At 37.0% G+C, this 26,449-nt stretch overlaps 1 protein-coding gene across 1 annotated transcript in view; it reads right to left on the reverse strand.

Annotated features, from left to right (window-relative positions):
- LOC113972789 (dihydropyrimidine dehydrogenase [NADP(+)]) overlaps positions 1–26,151 on the reverse strand; it is a 260,733-nt gene extending 234,582 nt beyond the window's left edge. The window contains exons 1-4 of the mRNA XM_027694199.1: positions 26,123–26,151; positions 22,431–22,518; positions 12,033–12,194; positions 1,161–1,357 (exon numbers count right to left, since the gene is read on the reverse strand). Of these exons, the coding sequence (XP_027550000.1) occupies positions 1,161–1,357; positions 12,033–12,194; positions 22,431–22,518; positions 26,123–26,151 (476 nt within the window). The remainder of the gene's footprint in view (positions 1–1,160; positions 1,358–12,032; positions 12,195–22,430; positions 22,519–26,122) is intronic.
- Positions 26,152–26,449: the final 298 nt, after the last annotated feature.

A 26,449-nucleotide genomic window follows, 5' to 3' on the forward strand; every position in this document is an offset into this window, starting at 1 on the left:
GAAAACACGTGCTACTCAGCAGGTGAATAGGTATTTCATACTCTAAATTTGCAATCCTCTATGGCAAATAGTTCAAGTAAAACAGCTCCACAGTTAAATGCCTACATATTAACACCTTGGTAACTAGGTGTTAACTAATTCTGAACCTCACTGGGAAAAATGCAAGTAATCAGTTCAACTTCTCCAGCATTGATTCTCTATCTTCCAGAGCACTGAATAAGTATTTGACATTATGACATTATGGATCAAATTCATTAACCGTGTCAACTCTATTGATTTAAGTGATGCTGCATTGAAAAATGTAAGTGCATCACTCTTCTTTATCTTTTTTATATTTTTCATTTTTTAAACACTTTAGTGTGAGTCCATTTTGTACTCTTGTATATCTTACATTCTAAAATTTCATTTTGATTTTGAATGGGTTGGTATCCATCAGTCAGTGTCTGAATTATTTTATATATAGGGATTCCAACAAACCTACAAGATATGATCTCAGCCATTGTTGCAGTGGTAAAAATTCATCTTCTAGTGTAGAGGACATGACACCTTGCAAACATCAGCCAAGTGTTTACCACATAGGAAAACTACAAAGGTATTTTATGTATCTGAAACTTCTTGAAGATTGAGAATTGCAGGGGGTTTATTTCACGCATATAGTATGGTCTACTAAAGCTGCAAGTTCAGACATACATGATGGATTTATTCATTTTCACCTTTATTTGCATAGGGTAGTCCACAAAAGCATTCTAAATCTAAAACTCTCCATGAAATTAGTATCCATCTAAAGCATTTTAAATATTCTTTCACTGGGGCTACAAGTACTTCATCTTGTTTTAACTGTTTTGGATAAGTGAAAAATGGTTCCTGACGTAATTTTCTAAAGCGTTAATTTGTTAGTAACAATTGCACGCTGGAATTTAACAGGTCACATGAACAGAATGTAGGAGATAGCCACCAGACTTTCAGTTAAAGCTTACCTGTAACTGTACCTCTTCTAATAATTATTTAAATAAAAAATAAGTTTTTCAAATTTGAAATTTTTTTACTCTTTTCCTTTGGTAAAGGTAGAGGGATCACACATAAACTATGTATGCACAATATTTTTTGCTATGCTTTCTACAATAATTGAAAACAGTGCTTTGTTGTCATTGTTTTTTTACCTTAAACCACCAATGTACTCTTGCTTTTCAAATATGGTGATGTTTGAATAGCCCAGTCGAGCCAAAAAGGAAGCACAACTTAAGCTTGCAGGTCCTGCACCAAGAAGAGCTATCTTCACCTGATATGCTTCAGGCATATCTTCCAGAGGAGGTAAGGAAGGGTTTCTGATCTGAGGAATATTCATAGCTTTGAATACCTGAAAAGCAATACATTCAACAGGTTACATACTTTACATTCCCTCCTTAAATTTTATTATGAATAACACGATGGAAGCTTCTGCTAGAACTGTCACATATCTGATGTATTACTCGCAGAATTACAGAATCACAGAATATGCTAAATTGGAAGGGACCCACAAGGATCATCGAGTCCAACTCCTGGCCCTGCACTGGACCATCCCCAAAAGTCACACCAGGTGCCTGAGAGTATCGTCCAAACACTTCTTGAACTCTGGCAGCATAGTGCTGTGACCACTTCCCTGGGGAGCCTGTTCAGTGCCCAACCACCCTCTAGGTGAAGAACCTTTTTCTAGTATCTAACCCAAACCCCTCCTGACACAGCTTCAGGCCATTCCCTGAGGTCCTGCCACTGGTCATCACAGAGAAGAGATCAGTGCCTGCCCCTCCTCTTCCCTTCACAAGGAAGTTGTAACTGCGATGAGGTCTCCCCTCAGTCTCCTCTTCTCCAGGCTGAACAGATCACCTGCCCTCAACTCCTCCTCATATGGCTCTCCCTCAAGGCCCTTCACCATCTTCGTTACCCTCCTTTGGACACTCTCAAATAACTTAGTGTCTTTCTTATATTGTGGTGAACAAAACTGCACACAATATTCAAGGTGAGGCCAGGCTGCTTCATAACATTATAGGGGTTTCCAAATGACATGATGTGTGCATTTGTGAGGGATGTTATATTTGGGTTTGGTCCTTCTATGGGTTTTTTTGTCTTTAAAATGTCTGAAGTCAGATCTTTCACTACTGTAAATTTTACAGAAAAGATGGAACCAGACTACCAGTAGCAGAATAGGAATACAAAGTCAGCCAGATGGCAGAGAATTTCTGCAACGCCAAAAAATTCCCTGCAAGCAAATCATTCTTACTAGTAGAAAAGTACTTCTGCAAATAATGCAAAGGATTATAATGCTAGTGAAGGGGCTTTGCTTCTTCAAGGGACAACCAGTATGACCCTGAATAAATCACTTATAGCTTGATTGTCTAGAGGTGGTAGGTAATAAACCTTAGGTGGATTTGAAACGTCTTTTAGGAAACACCTTAGTCTTCAGTGTTGTATTTTCAAAGGTAACCAATGCTTTAGATGCCTTCTCTTAGATAATTTTTATAGGACTTACTTTATTTTAGTTTCTTATCTATTTCAGATGGTTCCACTTTTTAACTGGGTTTCCAAAAACTATAAAGTTAGACCATTCTCCCTTTGCTCCAGTTATTCACTCACCTGTAGAACGATGATGATTTGCTCCAATCTGTCCTGACTATTAAAAGTACTTTGGAACAGACTCTGACTACTATTGTTCATTTCTAAGAACCCAACACAATGGGCTGCTAACCTAGTTGTAATGTCACACAGTTTCTCAGATTTACATTAAATCAGTTCTTTGCTCAGGTATACAGGTAAGAGTCTAAGGCAGAAATATTCTACATTCCCCAAGCAAGACTTCACTGTCCTCTGCATTCATATATGTTGTAGGGGAAGGAATGAATGTATAACCCACAAAAAGAAAAACAACAGACTTACAGCATTACAGGTTACCAAAGATTAGAAGCATGGAAGAGCACAGTTACATCTTCTTCTTAGTTTAGGCATTAGAGGTAAAATGTTTAACCAAAGGAGTATATCTTTGTAGCAGGCAAAAGGATTCAAGAGTGCATTGCATGGGGTTTCTCATTCATATCAAACACTCCAAGGCATCTCAAAAACTAACAAAACCACACTGTTCCCTACCTATTTCAATACAGAACTGTGTTCCATAAGTACTAAGTAGTCCTCTAAAATACATACATTGTCATTTGTCTTAATAAATATCATATTTAAGCTATCTAACAAGTTTACCAACAGATTTTAGTTTCCTTAGAATTTGAGAAGCAAAGGGTTTTCAAGTTAAACTTCGGTAATTCCACTCATGAATAGAATTCTTCATTTATATTTTGAATCGATGTTCATTTTCTTCATGCGCACTTGAGCACTCATGCTAGGTAAACCAATGATTAGTTCCTTCCCCTCTAAAATTTCTGTGTCAAACGCACCCAGTCTTTGTAAATTGACATAGCAGTTTAACAAACTGCATGAAGCAAGAGACAGATAATTGTTTTAAAGAAAGAATCATTTAAACCTGACAATTCACACAATATGGAAAAGTTTAATGTGGTTATTAATGGATTTCACAGGCTAAAAAGCTCATATTGTACTGTAAAACTAGACTGTGATAATCAAAATGCAATAGGATATTTCTAAAATGTCTGCTTTGTTATATTCACACAGAAATAGCTTGAATTATACCAAATTTTTATTACAGTCTCACGTAGTTGTTTTAGAAGACTATTCAGTAATACAAATTATATAACTTGCATATTTAATAAGAGTGTATATTGAACACTCTGAATATGCATATGCTTAACAAATTCATTCTTCCTAAATTTACTTTATTGTTAACATAACTATTTTTATATGTATTATTGGACAGTCATACCCATCAAATAAATGTTATACTAAAGTGATGCAGTACTGTTGTGCAGTGTTAAGCTTCAGAAACCAAGCATTCGTGCGGGAAATCCTAGTAGTTCAGGCTGAATGGTCAACTTTAATTCTGCCTATTTGCAAACAGGGTGAAACCGTCTTTATGCAGCACAGCCAGCTTGTGTGGCAATATCTTGCCATCTGGAATTCAGTGGCAGTTTTGCATATTAAGGCTGGCAGAGTAACTGTGTGAAAATAGCAAACTGCTTTAATGCCTTTCAAAAAATTTTCACTCACCTCACGGTGAAGTTTCCTGCACTGTAATTCACCTAATTAGATATCACTGAATTCCTCTGTATAAATCCTTTGGCGGTCAGAGATGAGTAACTTGCAAGCAAGCGTTCAATGGCATGTTACAGACAACTGTCCTCTCTGTTTTTATATCTGTTCAGACTGTTCAGGATGCAGGTAGAATTTAATCCTATTGCCTTTCTTTCCACTTTTCCTTCAAAAATATGATTTCTTTTTTGTTTGGATGGACTTTTACTTTGTTTTGCAGTGTTTTTTAACCAAGACCCATTAAGGACAATGAGACCAAATAATGAATTTTAAAGCTGAATCTCTCAGTGAAAAGACTCAACCATCATCCTCATGTCTGCCTTTCCTTCTGTCTCTCTCTCAAACACAGACAAAAGAAATTCAATAGATTAATAATAGAGATTAATAACTTGGGCATTTCTTGTTCAACTTTTTATCAAATACCACACAATCACCATTACTTCACCATTTAGGCCCTTTCAAACTAAACCCACATTGATTTCGTCCACTTCTTATGCTTCATGTCCATTAGGGTCCTCAGAAAGGATATCCCAGTCTATAAAGTATGGAGACTTAGTCCTCAAGTGAGAGACAATTCGATGAAACCAAAACAGCCAATCTATTTTGCTAAAGTTTCCAACAACTAAAAAAAACCTCTCTCTTGATTCAGACATTTATAACACATTACAGTTTTCCTATTTGCATCACTTCAATATGTAAAGGTGTGAGTGCACTTGCTCAATGTTCTCTACAGCACGAAATCTAAGAGTTTGTTCTCTTCTCCATCGTAAATAAAACATCCTTTCACTGCAGTGGTGTCGGTTCCTGTTCCAAAACATTCAGTATACTCAACAAATAGCATAATTCCAAAATATATAAAAATAACTCACAACATGAGTTTGTACTCAGGTTCCACAACATCTCCTACTTTAACAAACTACAGTGCTTTCAATTGCTGAGCATCTGATTCCAGTTTAATTTTCCTGGAAGGTTTTAGCCAACTCATTGTAGCTGTTTTTCAGAATGCAGATAGGGAAAAGCTTATTGTTCTCCTCATGTAATAAAATTCTGGTTCTTTTCTTCACCACCCCATTCTTGTATTAGCATGTTTTGATGAAAAGATGTGACATTTGGCAGAGAATGGCAGGTGACTCAGAGAAATGTATTTTGCTAAGTAGATGAAAATCATTTTATGGCATAGTAAGCATGATTTAAATGAATCTAAAATATTTAAATCCATTAGAGCAGGTTCAAACTGTTACTCAGAATTTTTATGTCAAATTTTATACAAATTAGAATAAATTAAAGTAAATCATTTTAGTCACTTCTGAGTTTTCTGATCAGAATTTTTTTAAGAGCAATAGACTTCAGACACCCTTTTCCATCCACTAACAGAATTCAAATAGGGTCAGGTAGTTTTACTCTATTCACCTTTACTTACTTATTATTCACTCCCATTTCACAATCTCCCCATGCAGTGCCTGCAGGCTTGGGGAAGAGTGGCTGGAAAGCTGCCCAGTGGAAAAGGACCTGAGGGTGCTGGTTGACAGCCAGCTGGACATAAGCCAGTAGTGTGCCCAGGTGGCCAAGAAGGTCAATGGCATCCTGGCCTGGATCAGAAACAATGTGGCCAGCAGGACCAAGGAAGTGATTGTCCCCCTGCAATCGACACTGGTGAGGCTGCACCTCAAGTCCTGTGTCCGGTTCTGGGTCCCTCACTATAGGAAGGACATTGAGGTGCTGGAGCAGGTCCAGACAAGGGCAACGGAGCTGGTGAAGGGTCTGGAGAATAAGTCCTGTGAGGAAAGGCTGAAGGAGCTGGGGGTGTTTAGTCTGGAGAAAAGGAGGTTCAGGGGAGACCTCATCACTCTCTGCACCTACCTGAAAGGAGGTTGTAGCCAGGGGGAGATTGGTCTCTTCTCCCAGGCAACCAGCAACAGGACAAGAGGAAATGGCCTCAAGCTGTGCCACGGGAAGTTCAGGTTGGACATCAGGAAGAACTGCTTCACTGAAAGGGCTGGCAAGCATTGGAAAAGACCAACTGCGGAAGTGGTGGAGTCACCATTCTTGGAAGTGTTCAAGAAACAACTGGACATGGCACCTAGGGCCAACTTTAGTTGATAAGGTGGTGTTTGGTCAAAGATTGAACTCAATGAGCTTGAAGATCTTTTCCAACATTTATAATTCTATTAACCCTGGAAACGTTCAAGGTCAGGCTGGATGGATCTTTGAGCAACCTGGTCAAATGGAAGGTGTCCTTGCCCATGGCAGGGAGATTGGAACGAGATGATCTTTAAGGTCTCTTCCAACCCAAGACATTCTACTATCCTATGATTGCTTCAAATTATTTTTGGACTATGACAAATAATGTATTAAACAGTAAATAGATTGAAACTTTAACCTCAACGTAAACGTAAAAATCTTTGTCTAATCCTACAAAACATACTTGGTAGTCTCCAAGATATACGTAGAAGGACACATTTCTCCGCAAAAGGTGCATCTGTTTAATCTGTCATGTTCATCAACAGAAAAAGGCTTAAAAAGAAAACAAAATGGGCAAAAGGAAGGAGTAGTGGAAAAATTTAGTATAAGTTTTGACTTCATAACTAAATCCTTTATATTCTTCAACCATAATGTTTGAAGCCATGCTTAAAAGGCTATAGAAATAAGTTTATCAGTCAGGTTTGCCATTAATTATCCTTCACTAAGACAGTGAGACACCAAACAGCTACTGATGTAGACATTAGAATCTAACCGGAATTTATTTTAGTGTGAAACATACTAGTGTATTCTGAATTGTTATCAGGTTTTGCCAGTGCACAGAAAGTAAAATACAGGCAATGAAATCAGTAACATTTAGGAACTGATTTTATTAGTTTCACACTTTCTCACTGGTTTCCATGGATATTTGTTTGGAGGCTGGTTTACATTAATATGGGGCAGCTGAATATTTAAAGAAGAAAAAAATATTCTGCACAGATTTTAATACAAAATGAAGCAAATTGCATGCTTAGTAATCTTATTGAAGTTGTCAAATGACATGATCATCCAATTAATTTCATTAACACAGGATGTTACAAGGCAGTGTTTTTTCCACAGACATGAGCTAGTTATGAACACCTGTTGATCCTCCACAATTTAAGAGCTAAAGTTGTAACGCTTCAAATTTCTATGCAAGTAGGTGAGTGCTGACAAAACCAGGGCCTAAAACACCTCATTAATAACTTTTCAAACCTCCATTACACTAGTCCCAAAAAAATCCATGGACCTAGGACATTGCAGAGTCCAAATCTCAACATCTCATGAATCCCACCATTCATGCAAATGCTTTAAAAAAACAAAGAATGTTTAACATCTACAAAACATGCTGTAGAGAAGTTTATATAACTTGCCCAAATATCAACGAATCTTTCAGCACTGGCCTGAGAAATCAGAAGTCCTCAGATTCATCCCTTAACTATTACAGAAGTTTACACTATCCCCTTCAGACAAGCCTAAAATTTTATTTATTACTGTGGATTTCAACATGACTTATCAGATAAAATAACCTAAAGATGTGTTAAAATTAAAATTAATACCTTCAAATAGAGAGTTTTTTCTATTTGTCCTGTTGTCTTAGGTTCCCAAAAAAATCCTCCCCTGTTGAGGGGTGCCAGTGCCCATGCCGATGAGGAGCCCAGGCAGCTATCTCAAGTCCATCCAACTGCAGAACTGAGAACCACCCTCTTCTTGCACCTACATTAAGACTGGTCAGAGCTGTCAACATGCAAGTGACAGAGGGCCCCTGTGCCCAAGGGCACAGTGCACCACTACACTGCAATCCTTCAGGGCAGCCATTTCTTCCCTGACCACGGTGCAGTGGGGGAGAAGGGAGGTTCAGCACTCAGAGGGGGTCCTTCACCACAGCCCTTCTCCCAAACCAAGTGCTCTGCTAAGATGTCCCTAGGTGAGCAGCAGGTAAGCTCATACAATGCCTCTTCTAGGAAAAAAATATATCAAATTTCCTTTTCCACTTTCTTTCTGCTACAACAGCAGACAGAATGTATCTCCAGAGAGGAACAAATCACCACAACTGTAGCTGGCACAAGAGCCACAGCACTAAATGATCCAGTGTTTATATCTAGTATGCAGCAATTAAAATAATACATTTTCTATTTAGCTTATGCTGCTCCATTCAGAATGACCAAATAGAAACAGAGGAAAACCTTTAGATTCAGTAATGTCTATCCAAAACTGTAGTAATTTGAGAGTTTCTTACTAATACTGCAGCAGACAATGTAATAGATCTCACTTCCTTTTAATACAAGCTTACAAACTTGTACTTGAGTACCTAGTAATTTTAGTTTATTTTGTGGGACTGACAGCCATATACCCCATGCTGGTATGTATTGTCACTGCAACCTCAGCATATTTTCATGGAACTTTTGTTCCAAAAATGGATGTTTCCTGATTCTGAAGTACTTGGGCAAAGGAGATAGATAAAGACATTAATATAATTTTGACCTGTGCAGTAGTAGGTGAAACCTGAGCTTGACACTCATCATTTATAATAGTGAGCTTTTACTCCACGTTATTCTCTAGATGCAACAGTTACCATGGTAACTGCATCTCAGTATACACATTCTACATCACAAATACAAACGGACATTTCCTTTTTTCCACTTGAACATTTAATTGTCAAAATTCACGTTTGTTCAAGCTGGATTTGTTGAATTGAACAAATTCACGTTTGTTCAAGCTCATTCGAGAATGAGCCAAACATAGTTACAAAACTATATGAAAGGGCAGAAGGAAAATGCAGGAGGCCTGAAGTGTCTTCTTTTTCTTTTGTTCTACCATATGCAAGACAAATATTTTACAATTAGGGAGCTTTATCTGTATCATGAACAGATGATCGGTCATTGTTCAGAAGCACAAATGGGCACACATCATACCCATATATTTTCCATTTTAAACCCACATTCCTGCTTCATTGCAATTTTATCTTTTATCTCAGCTAGCAGTTGTGCCCTTTTATTATCACTCACTCTCATAATGCATCAAGTGTATGACCCTCAGACTAATTCCAAGGGGAAAAAAAAGTCCAAAACTGGCTTCATGCACAATGGAGTTTTCAGTAAATAAGCCCCTGAGGGACAAATATTACACCATGCATGAGAATTACCATGCAGCTCTCATTAAGAGTAACACATGTTGCATGCCTAAATTACACAATTTGTTAAGTTACTTGCATAGGTAGAGCAGTGAACACACTTTGCTTGCAGTATCTGGGCCAGTTTTTGTATGAGTAGTAGTACCTTATTATTTTCTTCAGTATTATAATCCATATTTTTGTAATGATTGTTATTTAAAAGCACTCATACTACTATATTTTTTCAACTACACATACTTTCATGGTAAAATTTAATGGAATAAAAGGTTAAAAAGTAGTCATTGAAAACGTGACTCTATTCTTACTAATTAAGTGTACGACAATACATACAAATTCTTTGTTAAACAGCACTAAATCTAAAGGTTATTAACAACCAATTTTTTAACATTTTTTAACATTTTCTACATTTCATATATACTAGATATATGGATACTATAAAATCCTAAGGATAATAAAATTTGCTGAAATGTTCTTTTTGTTAGAGTGCTATATAGAACTGTATAACAATTTTATTCTTTGGAACTCTTGAAACTAATATAATTTTAAAAAAACTTGAAACATTAAGAGCAAAGCCATTTGGAACTATTCATCCTCTTTGTAGTTTTCATATCAATCATTATGCTAGCACTAAGCTTCTTTAATAGATTTCTAAAGATTTTTGAAGAAAAATGGCAGATATTCAGCATTATCTATCAAGCCATAATTCCTCTCTATTAATCATAGCATTAGGGCCAAACGGAGACACTTATTACACATATTACTTTTATTTGGTTCCTAAACAGCAATATTTTACCATTTTATTTATCATCTACTTGACAACTGCTTAATATTTTTGTTTGCTCAGTTGGCTTGGGTTTTTGTGTTTGGTTTGGTGGAGTTTTAGGGAAAAAAGAAGTCTTCTGCTTTGCAACAAATACTAACTTTTTACATATAAGGAATAAAAGGCCATTAGAAGAAAAGCTAATGAAATTGCCTCTTCACTGATAAAACCCAACTATGGAATATACACATAGAACAAATCCAGTTCAGTTTCTCTAGTCTCATCCTGTAAATGAGAACTTTGGTCTCAGCTGTACTGATTCTTACATTTTTCTGTTCAAATCTGCAAAAAATTGAACTGGATAGCTACTTAAATGACAGAGAGGAGAGAGGGTTCAGTAACAGCTAGTAGAAAAGTTTAAAAAGTGCTCCAGAAGATGTACAAGCCTCCTGGAGAGAAGAAAGAAGGGACACAAACAGATAAAAGGAGAACAGCAGCAGCAGGTAGCAATATTTGCTCAATGAATCTTGACCCACAGCCCTTGAGAAGAGGAAGTGAAGTCTGTGAAGTCTATGAACGACATCAGAGCAAAAAATTGGCCTTGCAGACATATCATCTGTTACTTATAGATTGATTTGTGTTTCTATTTTGGTCTGTTGGTTTTTTTCCTCAGGCTTTGTAAAGGTGATTGGGACTTCTGATCTCTCCTCTGTGGTGACCAGTGACAGGACTTGAGGGAATGGCCTGAAGTTGTGTCAGGGGGAGTTTAGGTTGGACATTAAAAAAAGGTTCTTCACCCAGAGGGTGGTTGGGCACTGAACAGGCTCCCCAGGGAAGTGGTCACAGCACCAAGCCTGACAGAGTTCAAGAAGTATTTGGACAATACTCTCAGGCACACGGTGTGACTGCTGGAGGTGGTCCTGTGCAGGGCTAAGGGTTGGACTCGATGATCCTTGTGGGTCCCTTCCAACTCAGCATATTCTGTGATTCTTCGTACGTTTGTAAATATAATCAGACAAATGGCAGATACAGAAGAGGGACATGCACGTCAATAAGGACTGTATAGAAATGTGCAATCTTAACACACACATAGATCAAATTTCTACCCAACAATACTACAAATAGATCAGTTGAGGTGCCAGCTGAGACCATGAGTTTGGTCCAAATCTTCCATGTCCTCCAAAGGAGTTAACAAATGAGCAGTTGCCTCTTTCTTCAGATGGAAACTGGAGCCTTGAAACTACATAATCACAAACAATGCACAAGAACCCCAACAGAAACTCCTGAGAAGACTTCCTAACATGAAGTGGCAACTAACAACCCTTGCTTCAGTACCCAAAACATGTAGATACCTTTATGAACTAATAAATTGACACATACACACGTGTATGCACCTCTATCTAGCCAAACAGATGCACATGAACGTGTATTTTAGGTCAACCTGAAATTGTATTTACGTAGTTTTGACAAAACAGGACAATAAAAAGATGAATTCATCTGAAGCTTATCCTTTCTCTCAAAGCCAGTATAAATGCACATTAATTCTACTATAGGATCTACCCTATGCCCAGAACAGTTCTACATCTCCTTAATATGCAGTTACGGATGCAGGTGCACTTGATCTTTTCCCCTATGCAGCCTACTTGAGTAACATCCACAATTTCACCCAGCTTAGATAAATCCTTCATTATAAAAGAAACTGTCTCAACTACTAGCATTTCTAAAGAATCGTCTTGTTCACAAATAATGTTCCTTATGTTCCTATAATGTACTGCATTATGAAAGTATTTCTAAGCTTTTGAATGTGCTGTAAGAAAAAGGATAATTATTCTAACTTCCTACGCCTTTATTTTATTAGTATCAATTTTTTTTTAAAACAATTCATTAACAAAGGCAACCACTTAGGCAATACTCAACAGTACATACAAAGAATTTAAGACAAGTCCTACCTACCTCAGTAGCAAACTGCTGCAATCCACCAATATTAATTGGTCCCTCCTCAGTGGCATACAAATTGCAGCCACCAACACAGAGATCTGATGTTGGACACACCATTCCACATGTCAGGCCAAGTGGATTGTCAGAAAGAATCATTTTGGCAGCTCCATAATAGTTCTGGAGAAAAAAGAGAAAAGAAGAAATAATTAAAAAAAGATAGTCACATACCGAGGAAGCAAAAATTCAAACATTCAAGAGAATAACTGGCAGTAGAATAAAAACCATATATATTAAATAACACTGACGTTGCTTAAACGTATTAACATGTTATACAGCATTATGTCAAAGACATTGAGAAGAAAGTCAACAAACTGTGGGTTTTACAAAGATAAACTTTGCTTTTTAGCTCGCAAAATAGTTAAAAGCATCTTCAGTCTGAGTAGGTTGTAGGATTTTTAGCGGCTTAACAAATCTACCTTCAAAAACTAAGATGTCTACATAATGTAATTGAAAATACTTTCTCCATTCCCAGGTCAATTGGGCAGTAGCCCAACTGGTTTGGGAGGTTCAAATTCTCAACAGGCATATTAAAAGACGAAGCATAAAATTCTCTAAAGTCAAACCAAATGCTACAGACACATATAGAGATTACCAAGAAAATGCCAACGTTCAATAAATGTATTTGTAGGTGTAACTGGACTTTTTGCTTACAGATGCTGGTCTATTGCATAACATGAGCCGCTTTCCATGACCTGGAAACACAAAATAGCTGTACTTCTTTGGGATTTTCTTAGACATTATTACACCCCATTGAAATTCTAACCCTGGTTGAACAGGTAATCCCTTTATACAACTGTTCTGGGAGAACCTTCAATCATTTTGCCTGTGGTGACTGGTAAGGCACTCTATTATCCCAAATTCTCATTTTTTCCAATGTGAAGCAGTATTAGTTAAACGAAAATTGTACATATTAGCAAATATTTTTGCTCTTCCAGAAGAATTATACTGGTTTGATGTGTCAGAGATTGTTAGAGCTGCTAAAGACAGCCAGTAGAGACACTGTAAACTCAATCTGGCAGCAGAACACATAAGTCCAGTTATATTGGAGATGTCACTGACACATAACTTTGTAGACAGCAGAAGTGACAGCCAATGCAGAAGACCCATGTCTTTCTTAAGCAGCACTGAGAGACCAGTCTAGATATCCTGCAGCATCTTACGTGACACTAGTTGTCTGTCCCTAAGCAATTACATCTAGCCATTCCTTTTTTCCACTCTAAAGGAATAAATACAAACTAGTACTGGTGATTCTTCTCACTAACTCAAAGAGAAAACTTCTGTTCAATTTTATATTTCACACATATTAGAGTTATAGTTTCCCTTCCTAGGTTGTCCAGGATTATTATTTTTATTATCTTCAACTCTGGTTCAATGGAAACAATTACAACAAGGTGTATTTCTATTCAAGCAACTTCATTCAGGATTTTCTACATTTTTTAGCTTGTTAAAATTAATATATACATCTAGTTATTACACCTAGAATGCAAAGCTGTTAAATATTCCTTTTTTAAAACTAATTTTCCTACATATCCGTAAAGTACACTCTCACACTTGAGCTGTACCAGTAAAAGCAATGACAACACAGCTGGCACATTTTAGTTCTTGTGCAAGCTCGAACCAAACTTTGAGCACAGCTAGGCTACAGAAAGATTGGGTATGTTAAGGCACAAATGCCTTTAGAGAGACAAGACCAGGGTCACTGTGGGTATAGGATCAAGATCATGGTTTGTTAAGGGGAGAGCTAAGGAAATCTGTCTCAGAACATCATGCCAGACTTTGGTAAGAAGGAGGCTGGAACTGAAGTCCCAATGAGGGTAAGTCCAGCTTCTGCTGAACTCCTACTTTTGGGAAAACATGATGGAGTACATGTTTGGACCCGATTTGGGAAGTTTTAAGATGTTGCTGTCATGATCATGAGTTGCTACAGCTGCCAGCAGTAGTTGTAGCACCTGAGAAAAAAGGAACTGCACCCTCTTTAAATAAGAGTATCAAAAAGTATATAGTACACGTTGCCACGCTAAAAATTAAGACAACAAATGAACTCTATCAAACAGTATGTATCTTCTAGTCTTAACACCTGAAATTTTTAAAGATAAATTAAAAGACATTCACATTCTGGAGCAGCAAGGTAAGTTTTCTGCACTGCTTCACTAGTTTGTTTCAACTGTGCTGAAGTGAGCACCTCTAAAAATGAAAGGAAAGGACACGTTCAGTGCAGACTTGGTTTCCTGGTCTGCCAACAACTGGTCACCCTGTGCCAATTTTACCATGGGCAAACTTATAACATTCTCTCAGAAGAGCTGCAGTTCCCTAATTTTCCTCTTCTACCTTCCTGAAAACCAGTGTAACCACTGTTCCCATTGCCACTAGTACTACTCACTACCAGTGAAAGGATACTGCCACGTGCTGCTACCATGACTGTGCAGTGGCTCGAGAGCAAGAAGCAAACTTCCTGATACCCAGGGCACAGTGTAGCATGGAGACCAGGCTGTGGGCAGGGCTTCAGGTGCCCAACTCTGAGTTGCTTCATCTCTTTGTTCTTCCATTCTATTTAATCATTTATCCTGCCTTTACTGTGTTGATTTATTATCTAACATATAAAACATAATTAGGAAAATGTTTTACCATAGTTGACATAAAACTGGCAGATAAATAAAGTCTAGTAAGTTACACTGAGTAGTGTTATACAAACTGTGTCACAAAACTGAAAATCATTCTGTTACTACAGTAATAAATGAGTTTGTAGCATGTGTATAGTATCCTAAATGTTTAGTTACACAAATACATTGTGCTTATGTAGCTTTATTTTTTAAGCTGAAAACATGTATTAACATTCATTACATTTATCAGTGACACTAAAAGTAGAGTATTCATAGAATGGTCACATTTTAAAAAACTGTTGATCATTTCATATCATCAGAGTGTAGTAGGCTGCACACAAAATAGACATGAAATGCAGACCTGGCATGCTGGTAACCACACACCACATTTTGTGCATGAGAAAGGATGAGAATTAAAGGGAGGTTGGCTTCATTAAAATGACACAGTTACTTCAGGGCATGGAGTAATGCAAGCTACCTTAACAGTCTGGAGTAATTTTTGTAGACACTGAAATAGTAAGATGACTCAGTTGGCTAGTTTCTTACAGACGTCACTGAGGAAGCAAGTCTAAAACTGGAATGTTTCTGAATTTTTTAATGAGATAAATGTCTGCTCCTGCCTTTGTTCATACAATCTTTTTTCCTATGCACTTCCATAGAAATTAATTAATCTAACTGGATAAGATGTTTTGTGGTTTCCTACATCAGAATGTCAATAAATACTACATTGCTAACACAGAGAACAAAAAGAAGCCTTAAACAGATATCAATAATCACAGGAAAACAGGCAGAAGAGGATCTCCACATGTATCATTTAGAAGCATTATATAATTTGCATGCAAATTAGACTTTTTTTTACTTGAAAAAACCCTATTAAAACACATACAATCAATACTAAGAGACCAGAAGAAATTGCATTTATTATCAGGAAATGCTTATAGCATCCTTTCTTTCAATTCAATTCAAGAGCCTTTTATATAAATTCATTATGCATCAGGGTGTTTTGATATTGTATTTTCCATAAAAACAAAGAAGAATATGCATTATTACGCTTTATGTAATAAAAATAAAAACACTGACTTTATCAGACTTTGGGGACAGCATGATTACTTTAATAGGGAAGAAGAAAAAAGTAATAATTTCTTTTTCATTTGGATTTAGTTTAAAAAATGGAAGACATACAAAAATATATGGGAAAATACAACCACCTCCTACCCTAGTTCATGTTTTGCGATGGCTTTAAAATTTACTCAAGATGTATTGGATTAAAATATTTCTGCAGACCAAAGTGTCACTATTTAAAGTACGTTGTTATATAAGTAGCATTTTTCACATTGACACAACCAGTTCAAATATAACAAGAAACACCCTCAGTCTGTCAGCCCCCCCAAATATCTTCCCAAGAAGAATGAACAAAACATAACAGCAACTTATCAAATCATACATATTCTATATTATAATGCTGATGATTTTTAATCAATCCAGAAATCTTTCACATCATTTGACTTGTGTCATCATAACAGGACTGTAATTTCACACAGTGTCACTATCTTTTTATGAAAAAAAACGGAAGAAATATCTTGTACTGTCATTTGGTCCTTTGTAGTCTAGAATGTGAGAGATTCCTTAATTGACATAGTGTCATCGCAAAAGTCTATTCTACATAATTACACTATGGCAACTGAAACCAGCTGTCAGCCATTCCATTACACAAAGTACAAACAGACATCTCAAGAAGAGTCACTGTTTCATGTGCATCAATTTAACACCATCCCCACTTTTTCTTTTAAACGTTTTTTTGTTCCTTATTATTTTATTTAGTGACCTGAAATATACAAAGATTAACAGAGAAAACTGAATAAAACAGCACTTTTGAGAACCTAGGGCCTCAAAGTAGTACTTAAAGATTAATTGTGATAATTTTCATTTATCTGTATATCATTATTACCAGTCATCTAGCAGCTTTCTGACTTCCACAATTCTTCATTGTATCAACAGGATCCCACTTACAGTATTTTACATATGAACCATGACTCATGGTTTTCTACAATCTTTTCAATGGCATATAGATGTCTTTTGTTAATTTACTCAGAGTTCCTCTGGCATAGGAAAACATCTTTCTGTTTCTCTCACCTGTCATAATCCTATGGCTCTCAACACCCTTTCTCTGTGGCAATCTTTTCTTCATGCATTTTCTCTAAGTGATTCCACAACTTTTTTTATCTTGTCTTCCTCTGTCTACCCACTTTTCCTTCTTTCTCATTTCCAGTATATTACCACAAACATGTTTTTATTTACTCCTTCAATCTCCCAAACTTCACATTCACCTTTATACATTCGTATCCATCTCTATTTTCTAGTTTGTTCTCTCTCTCATTTCTCCTCTGAAAAAACAGAACTTCTCTCTTGAGAATTCCCCACCAATTTCCTTTGGTTTCATTTAAACCTAAAGATTTCTCTGAAATCCTAAAACTTACCCTTGTGTTCCACAAGTTTCTCTGTACTGTTCCTGACATTCATTTCTCCCTCCTCCATTTTCCTACAAGTGTTCTGCATAGCCCAGGGACAACCTTTTACCTTTTATCTAGAGGGCAGCATGGCTTTGTTGATTTGGGGGACTGAGTTGTTTTTTGAGTTTGTTCATTTGTTTTCTGGTGTGGGTTTCTAATTTGGTTTGGGAGTCTTTCTGAACAAGGAGAAAACTGTTGAGTCAATGTCAAGAATCACTCATACTGCAAGTCTTGAGATAAAAATCAAGTCTTGAGAGCTGGTAACAGAGGGCTACAGCAACAAAGTGTGTTCTTTAAGGACTGATAACACAAAAAATACTTCTGCATCCTCAATTCTTCATTCTTCACTCACACCTTACGCCTGTGCTGTGTAACAAAAGTTAATATCCCCACCAAGAGTTGTTTTTCAATGCTACTACTCAACCATAAAGGTGACTGATGACAAAAAGCTCCAAGACACTCTCACTGAACAGTTCAAAGGTGGTGAGCATGTGAGGAACAGTTGCTTTCTAAAGGGCGGTTTCTCTGGCACATGGTTTTGCTGAACAGGAGAAAAGCTGGACAGCCTGGAAGTGTTCAGGCTGAAAGATGCTTCTGGGAAACTAGGATTTTCTGCTGCTGTAAAACATTTGCTTGTGCCAGTTCTAAAGGATGACAAGTGCCAGAGCTCCATTTTACCAATTCCTTTTCGCTTTGACATATCAACACAGGGAAAGGAGGACATAAAATCCTAAAATCACTCCTGGTACTCATTCAGGGCTATGGTACAAAGTTTTCTCCTGCAGCAGTTGAACATATCTGGGGTTTTTCTAGTGTTTGTTTCTGGTTTTTTTTCTTTTAAAGAAATAAACAACTAAGCACTTGTGCATTATAAAACAAAGAATATACACTTTGCAATGTGATGGCTGTATTTAAAGAGAGGATAGCTGGAAGTCAGAATACTTGTTTGCCATTTTCTGATATTTATAAATAAAAGTAGTGATGTGTGCATGGTGAATTTGAAGTCTGGTCTCTGAAAGACTCAATTGCAAGCAGTCTATATGAACTGAGACACACGAACTGGGAAGACACAATAGAATAGATTGTACCTTTATAAAGTGGAGTTGTAATACAGTTTGTATGGAAAAAGAGAATGGAAGTTGTGGCCTATACTCTACTGAGTTGCAGCAGCTAACACAATACAGCATAAGTGACGTCCTTTTTCTTGAAGAGGCTCAAGGCTCATTGAGTCTGGCAATTCAATTACCCTCTCAACACAGAAACAACCCTCCTCCCCTGTCCCTCTTCTACTCCTGAGCTCAGGTCTAATGGCAGAACAGCCAGAAGAGCTACACTGTACATGGCCTGTAAATATCTAAAAAGCCTCAGGCTTAAGCGAACAAGAATCCCTGACCTTTTATGACTGCCATAGCTGCTTTCCAACAAAACAAACTGCATACAATAGAGCTCTTAAATACTTCACAAAGTAATTCATTTTCAGTACGCTGCTGTCTAAATACTCTATATTAATAATGAATCATGTTTAAATAAATACCTGCGTGCAACACTGCTTACACAAGGATAAGGACAAGGAATTTATTGAACGGAATCTTCTCTAAACAAGTGGAAAGGTAGCTAGCTGAAGTGAGTGTCTCAAGTGAGTGAAGAAGAGAGACTCAGAAGCAGGACAGGGACTTCAATAAGTCTAGAAAACACATCCACATTTCCTGAATTTATTGACCTCAAACACCTGAATGTTCTATGCTTCGCCTATTTAATTTTCTAGAAGCTACCATATATATTTATAAGCTTTTGGATTAAAAAAGGAAGTTTATTTACAAGATGAAAACAGCAAAAACAGATTTATCATTTTGAAAAGTATTTTCAATGACATGTTAAACATCATTGATCATATTAAGGAAGTACTTCTGTGACAGTAATACAGAAATATTCTTCAAGCTGAATATTCAGACTGCTGAATGATATCCAAGTGATTATTTCAATAAAAGTTTAGCAAAATGCACAATAAAGTGAAAAGTTACTTACTGGTTATGTTAAAAACTTTCAAGATTACAAATTACAAGTTTAGTGTTCAAAAGCACATTATTCTTGTTTTCTATCTGCTCTAAAAGTGTATGGTGCAGGTACCACCACAACACCAGAATGAAAGAGGGCAGAGGACACCACAAGAGCAGCCATGGTAGTGGGCTCTCACACAGACTCTACCACGGTCATGGATCGCTGCAACCTCTGGTACCCCTCTCAACTTCCACCTTATATCTATTGCTTGCCTGACAGAAAGCAAGGAGTTTCAAAGTGTAGTACTGTAAAAACTGTAGTACATTCCTATACCTATACAAAAGTTCAATCAATAAAGGAAACCAGAAAAATTTCCTGTTACTTTTTCTGAATAACAGGTGCCTTAGCAAAGGCACCAGAAACTAATACATCAAAAGGAAAATTCAGCATAGCAGACTGCAGTCATCAAGTCAAGGTTGTGTTCCCTCTGTGCCCTGTAATTTCCTTAAGTTGCTTTGTACATGAATTACAGGAAGCACAGCCACTGACATGGATGCTACAAACAGAATCATAGAATGGTTTGGGTTGGAAGGGGACCTTGAAGATCATCTATTTCCAACATGCCTGCCGAGAACATGCAGGACTTCCTAGTCTTGTTTCTTAGTCCACAAATTCAGCTACTTGCTAAGCATATCCCAGTGTGGGTTTTACTCACTTCTAATTTGGGGGGGTTTGGTTTTTGGTTTCGTTTTCTGGTTGTTTGTTTTTAAAGTCAGCGTTAGAGCTGTTGCAGAGAACTGCTTCCACAACCATGCTGCTATATAAGATTCCTTCCAACAGGGTAAGGCAAGAAACCAGAGGGTAAGACTGTATGTAAACTCACACTTGAAACTTGATTTCACAGAAGCAGCACTGATTTTAGGCATGCAATTTTCCATCCTAACATCTTGAACAGCAGAAACTAAGTGTAAGACTTTTTAAAACTTCCTGTGTTTGAATGTTTCCTTCTGCCTACACAATAACCAGACATCAACATGAGGTAAAAGCAGTTACCAAAAGCTGTTGTATACCTTTTATAAAATCTAGTTTCAGAGTGGATACAGAAGCTATTGATAGATATGGATAGGGTCCAAAAAGACATGCTATAGTTACATTTCAGTAATCTAAGATACTTCAGTTTTTCCACCAAAAAAAAGTGCTAAATCTCCTGAGAGAAAAGTAGGACATTGCAATTATTTTCTATAGCAGGATTTTCTGATAAAACACCAAGTGATCAGGTCACCTGCTTAGGGCAAAACCATTGTCTTCCTAGCACCTGCAGCTTCCAAGAGGATTTAAAAGTCATCACCAAACAGCCCAAACTTTAAAAGGTTGATCAACCTCACTGACCATCTGACAGGTTAATTTTGGGCCTATTAAAATCAGTAAGACTGTACTCATTGGCTTTGGCAGGGCAAAGACTTTACTTCAAACCTCTGAGGCAGTTTACTATTATTATTCCAGTATACCTTTGCCAAACCACAACTCTCAAAGCTCTGCAGTCACCCCACCTTGATATTCTCTGCTCTGTAATGGAACCACAGAATTCAGAACGAATCAGCTGTTAAAATGACTTACCCCTTCTGTCAAGTCACAAAGTGGCATCATATAGTCGAGGCAGTCAGAGCCTAAGAGACCCATCAAATTTATTGTACCAGGATGTTGCTGGTGTTAGTTCTTTTTCTGACACCTTCAGTTACAGTCTTCAATCCATCTTCCCTGGTTGCTTATTCCCAGATTTATGTTTTGATAATTAGGCCCTTTTTTCTTTCCTCAACAACATATCACCCTATCCTACTCAAAGCAGTAGCATAACTAATCCTTAATAAGAAAAGACCATCCTGGTAAAATACTTCCATAAAATTTGCTTTAGGTTTCCTAAACAAACTACAGCACAATGATGAGATGGAGAGTAGCAGTTTCATTACTGCCTTGTACCTTCTCTGCTCAGTTTGCCTGCTCCACGATGCCTGAAGAGGTAATAAGCAGCAATATGCCACAAACTACACTATGGTCGCAAACAGATGTCTACATTCATGAAAATAAATGCAGCAGTGACAGGGTATAGACTATATAAGAAAACTGTCTATAGGCATATATTGGGCATAATACCAATTACTGCAAATCACATCACATTATAATTGATACACACATTTTAATATCTGTTCTTATGCTTGTTAAGGTGCAGAATTTACTGGTGTCACACACAGAATAGTAAAATCAATGCGGTTGTTCACTTGCACATGGAAGTGCTGCTGTTGCCCACCAACTTCACTCCAGCTTTACCTGTGTTGGCCCTTTCAGCTGCATCCAAGAGTGAGACGTGTTAGAGCATAAAAGGCAGACAAAATCTTTGTAGCACCCTCAGTAGATTATGAATCTAGTTGGGCTTATATAGACGAATAAATCACATGGCAGTTAATGATTCCACAGATGGGAAGTAAGTTTTAAAAGGTATGGGGCAATCAATATCCAGTCATCTTTAGGCTATCCCAGACAGCCTAATTAATCTTGTCACATCAACTTTGCAGTAATCTTTATTTATTTCTGCCCATTAAAAGTCACTTGTAAACCACAATTCAGAATAATGTTTTTAAGATTTCATTATGATCACAGTATAGCAGCCTATTAAAAAAGGAAAAAGTACAGTATCTCCAAAGAGGGAGTTCCATTTATTCCTGTAGTATGCTATTAATAGTCCTAGTGAGTGACCACATTTGCATTAACCAGAGCCTCTTACTATAAAGTACAAGCAAATATTCCTTGAGATGACCACCTCCATACCAAATTTCTGCCCAAAGGAAATTTAAACTACAATCACTTCTTAAAAAATAAAAGAAAACTATTCCAAAACCCCCACCTTTAATGAACGAAAAGGTTTGTAACTATAATACCTCAGGAAGTAGAAAGGTTAAATAATGACATTATAATGCTCAAGGTTTTGAATATCACTGTATTTGAAAACCATCAAAACCAAAGACTTTATAAAAAGGGACATGAAATAGATCTGCACTATACATATCTGTACAGGCATAGAACAGAAGTAAAAATAATTAAAAATTAGCTGACTCAAACTTCAAAACATCTGTTCCAAACATTTTTTTTGAAGACTTTACAAAGATAAACCTTGAAATGCAATCTCACCCACAGAACTGCAAGTACCTGCTGTTATCTCCCTCCATGTACCACTGCAAGCCTGACTTTACCTTATTTGCAATACTCGTGATGAATGACTTGATGTCCAGATTAGTTGGGCAACTCTTCTGACAGGGGGCATCTGCACACTTTAAGCATCTACAGGAATAAAAGAAGACGTGTCAAGGAGACATGGAATACAAATGCTGCCAATAGCATGAGGTTTTCAAGTTAGCATGCTGGAAGAAAAGCCACAAAGGAATAATACAGAGTATTTTCATAAAATTTCTATTTAAAGCCTCAAAGCACCACATGATCATTATTAACTTTCATCAACACAGGTTAGTTATGTTCTGTTGACTGTACTGTACATAGGAAGGCTGGGGGTGCCATTACAACCATATGAACTACACATGTCTAAGTATTAGGAAACAAATCACATAGAGGTAATTTTTCCCCTGGAATCCAAGATTGCTAAACTATCTGAAAAACATTTGTGTTGTGAATCTGAATTTATTAATGAAGTTCTGCAAGTGTCATTGTGGATTAAATTCTGAATGTTGGACAATCAAACATAAAAAAACCAACAGTATTTCCACAGAGGAAGTAATTACTTTTTACTATATGTCCAAAGAATAAGAATAGCTGATAAATTTTCAAGTCACTTTTCTATGTTTACTGTGATAAGTCTATGACCTCTGAAAACAATTCAGTAGTCTTATGCATACTCCTAACCAAAACCCCCAAAACCCCCTTATAGTCATTTTTAATGACAAAATGTGACTATATATTGAAACATACTATATAATAAAGATTGATTGTCTGTTTCTGCATAGTCATCCATGAGGATGTACCCATACAGTTGCTTGCACAGGTCCCATCTAAGGATTAAGCCCTCAGGGTAGTCTACACAATTTGCAGTAAGCAAACCTACCACAAAAAGCTAAAAGTCAGCTGAAGAAGTAAAATTGTTCTCTATTAAATACAAAGGTATTTGTAAATAGTTTTGCTTTTACAGATCAATGATTATCATAGGTCAAATGCCTTACTACTTATCTCATAATTCATTAAGTTGTTTCAGATGCTCTTTCAATATTGCTTTACTACATACAGAATTTATTTTAACTGTCGATTTAACAATCTATGGAAAATGAAATAAAATTTGGTTTTTACTTATTATTTGAGCCCAACTACTTACTTAAGTTCCACAAGTCTACCTTAATTATTGTTATTCGGTGATAGGTAATAACACTCTGGAACTGGCTGAGACAGAGTATTTTCAAACACAGAAAAGCTCAAGAGGTCAATGGACTACAGGTACAAAGAAATGAAGAGCATATTAAAAGGAAAGAAATGACTGAAACACCTGCAGTGAAACACTGGCCTGACTTTGTCAACCGCACGCATTGGGGGCTTTTTTTTGTTGCCATTTTTTCAATTAAGGGTGGAATAAGAAAGAAGGCAAAGCTAGTTAAGTAAAAGATTAATTAACCTTTCATCTTATTATTCGTTATCATCTAGCTGGGTATTGCAGACACTTCAGCACCAGAAAAATTTGAAGGCACATGTGGTAGGGGCTGTTTGGATTTTCTTACAAGACTAGTCATGTAGAAAAGGCCCCAGAGGATATAGTTAAAGAAAACAGGTCCCACAGGCTGCAAAAGATGGGAAACCTGAAGAAGCCAAATCCAGGTTCAACACCATAGTGGGTTACTAGTTCAACTAGTCAGGATGTCAGAAGAGCATTGGCCCAGCACTACCCACTGACATGCTACAAATGCCTTAACAAACAAATGCAGGACAGGGGGGACCTCAAAAGGTTGTGGCCAGAACACGGAGTCAAGAGGATGCTTTTAGCATTCTAAGCAGATTGAAAGAAAACAAAGTTCTAGTACCAGAAGCCAGCAAAAAAGGAGGTATGCTAGAGAAAATAACACCATTATGAGGGCTCAGAACAGCAGTTTGCCTGTGTAGGCAGTATGGAAATAACAGAAGTCAAAAATCACGCCATTAAAGAAGGCAACAATTCCATTATGACTTTTTACTCTTCACTTTCCACAGTGTGGTTTTCTTTCAAAAACACTCTATCCTGTATCCAAGACCAAAGGAAATGCACTGAACACAAAATACACTCTGTGGATTATATATAGCACAATCTCATGTCAAAACTGACTAGAATGGCACCTGGCAGGATAAGCTGTGTACAGATTACCCGTTGTGGCTAGCAAGAATCTTTACCAAATTATTTCTCTTTTGATTTTTGAGCTGGTTCACAAAATAACAGCTGTTGAAAATGTCAGCTACTAGGGCGGGGGGGGGGGGTAACGCAATCTTGAATGTGAGCTTTGGGGAGGAGGGGAGGGTGGCATGAATATACCAGTACAGACTTTCTCTTATAATAATACCATCTTCCAAGCACTCTGCAGACTAAAGTGCACCAGGCTGCCATTAATCCCACTTATCACCCTGACAGCTCAGTAATTACACTCCTGCTATAGCTAGGTACTGTAAGGTACTGTAGTCCTAATAAAACATCAAGCACTGTGCTGAATGCGTGCTGGTGTGGTGTTTTATTAAACTTGGGGGGTTGATCATCAAGTGACATTAGTGTTGACCTATTTTTCAATCTGACAATAAATTATCCTTTGACCATACCATAAAAGATATTACAGAGTGCATTTACTGTACAAAGGAGCAAAGGTATTGCATTCTGGTGAACCAGGCAAAAAGCATAAATAAAGTAGTAGAGTCACCCACCAGAAAGTTATTACATAAATTGCTGCAAGTGATTGATCCTTTCAAAAATCACAGGCAAAATATCATGCTTAAGGGAATAAACCAGCATTACCATGAGCTTCAAATCCACATGCATATTACCATAGGAAGAAACATTAAGTACCACACTTTTTTCCTTTTTCTGTAACTGTCCTCCCAGCCCATGAAATCTCATCTTTAATTTTAAAAGATTATTTTATTACTATGATTTTGTTTCAAAGTAATGTAAGTAACAAATTAGAAAGTTAGATTAAATGTCTGTAATTCACCTGCTAGCTCCTACCAAATTAAATGAAGAGCTACATGCTAACTACTAAAAAAACACCCAGATAAACAACATTCTGGACTATGCACCTATGCTAATCTCAGAAAATATATCTCACCATTTCTTAGTAAAAATATAGGAAAAATCCTACCAACTATCTGAAAACACACTATATTATGAAATTTTCCCCTCTTTGTTCATGGAATAGTATCTCCTTTAGAAATATATAGGCTGTGTTGAATCTTAAAAGACACCATATCCACTTTATATGCATATTGATTTTCATATAAAAGGGAACACCATAGTCTTTGCACTGCAAAGAGAAAAGGAAGCAATAGATGGATTAATTTTCAGTTAATAGTTTTCATTGTTTAATTGTTAAATATTACCCAGTATTTTAAAGTTAAAATATCTGACCAACAGTCTCATTTCTAGGTCTAGACCAGCTCTTAACAGACTTCTGCTTCTAAACAAAGAAGGTCAATTTAGTTATATTGTTACCTAAAATTGCAGTGAACAATTGTCACTAGCAATAACATTCCCTGAAGTGCAATCACATGTACGCTGAAAGGCCGGCAGTGAAACAGATAATCCAGAGTAATATTCCACAACGAATTGTTGCAGATAACCTAACAATTTTCATGTATGACAAAACAGGTCAAATAACCTTTATGGTTACCGTTGGCAGAGGTTTAGAAGCACACTGAATCCTAATCCACTTACGCGGGTTTCTGCAGGACATAAACAGTCATTTTGAAAAGAGGCTTCCAGATCTACTATTTGCAGAATTTTCTAAAACTTTATCCACTACTCAGAGAAATAGCCCAGATACACACATTACAGTTTCACACAGGTCTCATAATGATGTTCTGTATGTAGGTCCAGAGGTTTTGGTCAATTAATTTTAAGAGAATGGCAGAGCTAATTCCACACAGTGAATAGGAGGCCAGTTTGAACAGAAGACACAACTTGGATGTCAAGGCTTTTCTTGGTTCCAAGTCTCTTGCACCACTCTCTAAACCCTGAGCTAGGGACAGTAAACAGTGAAAT

Source organism: Neopelma chrysocephalum, unplaced genomic scaffold, assembly GCF_003984885.1.
Source record: "Neopelma chrysocephalum unplaced genomic scaffold, ASM398488v2 Primary Assembly neopelma1_97, whole genome shotgun sequence".
Classification (NCBI taxonomy): Eukaryota; Metazoa; Chordata; class Aves; order Passeriformes; family Pipridae; genus Neopelma; species Neopelma chrysocephalum.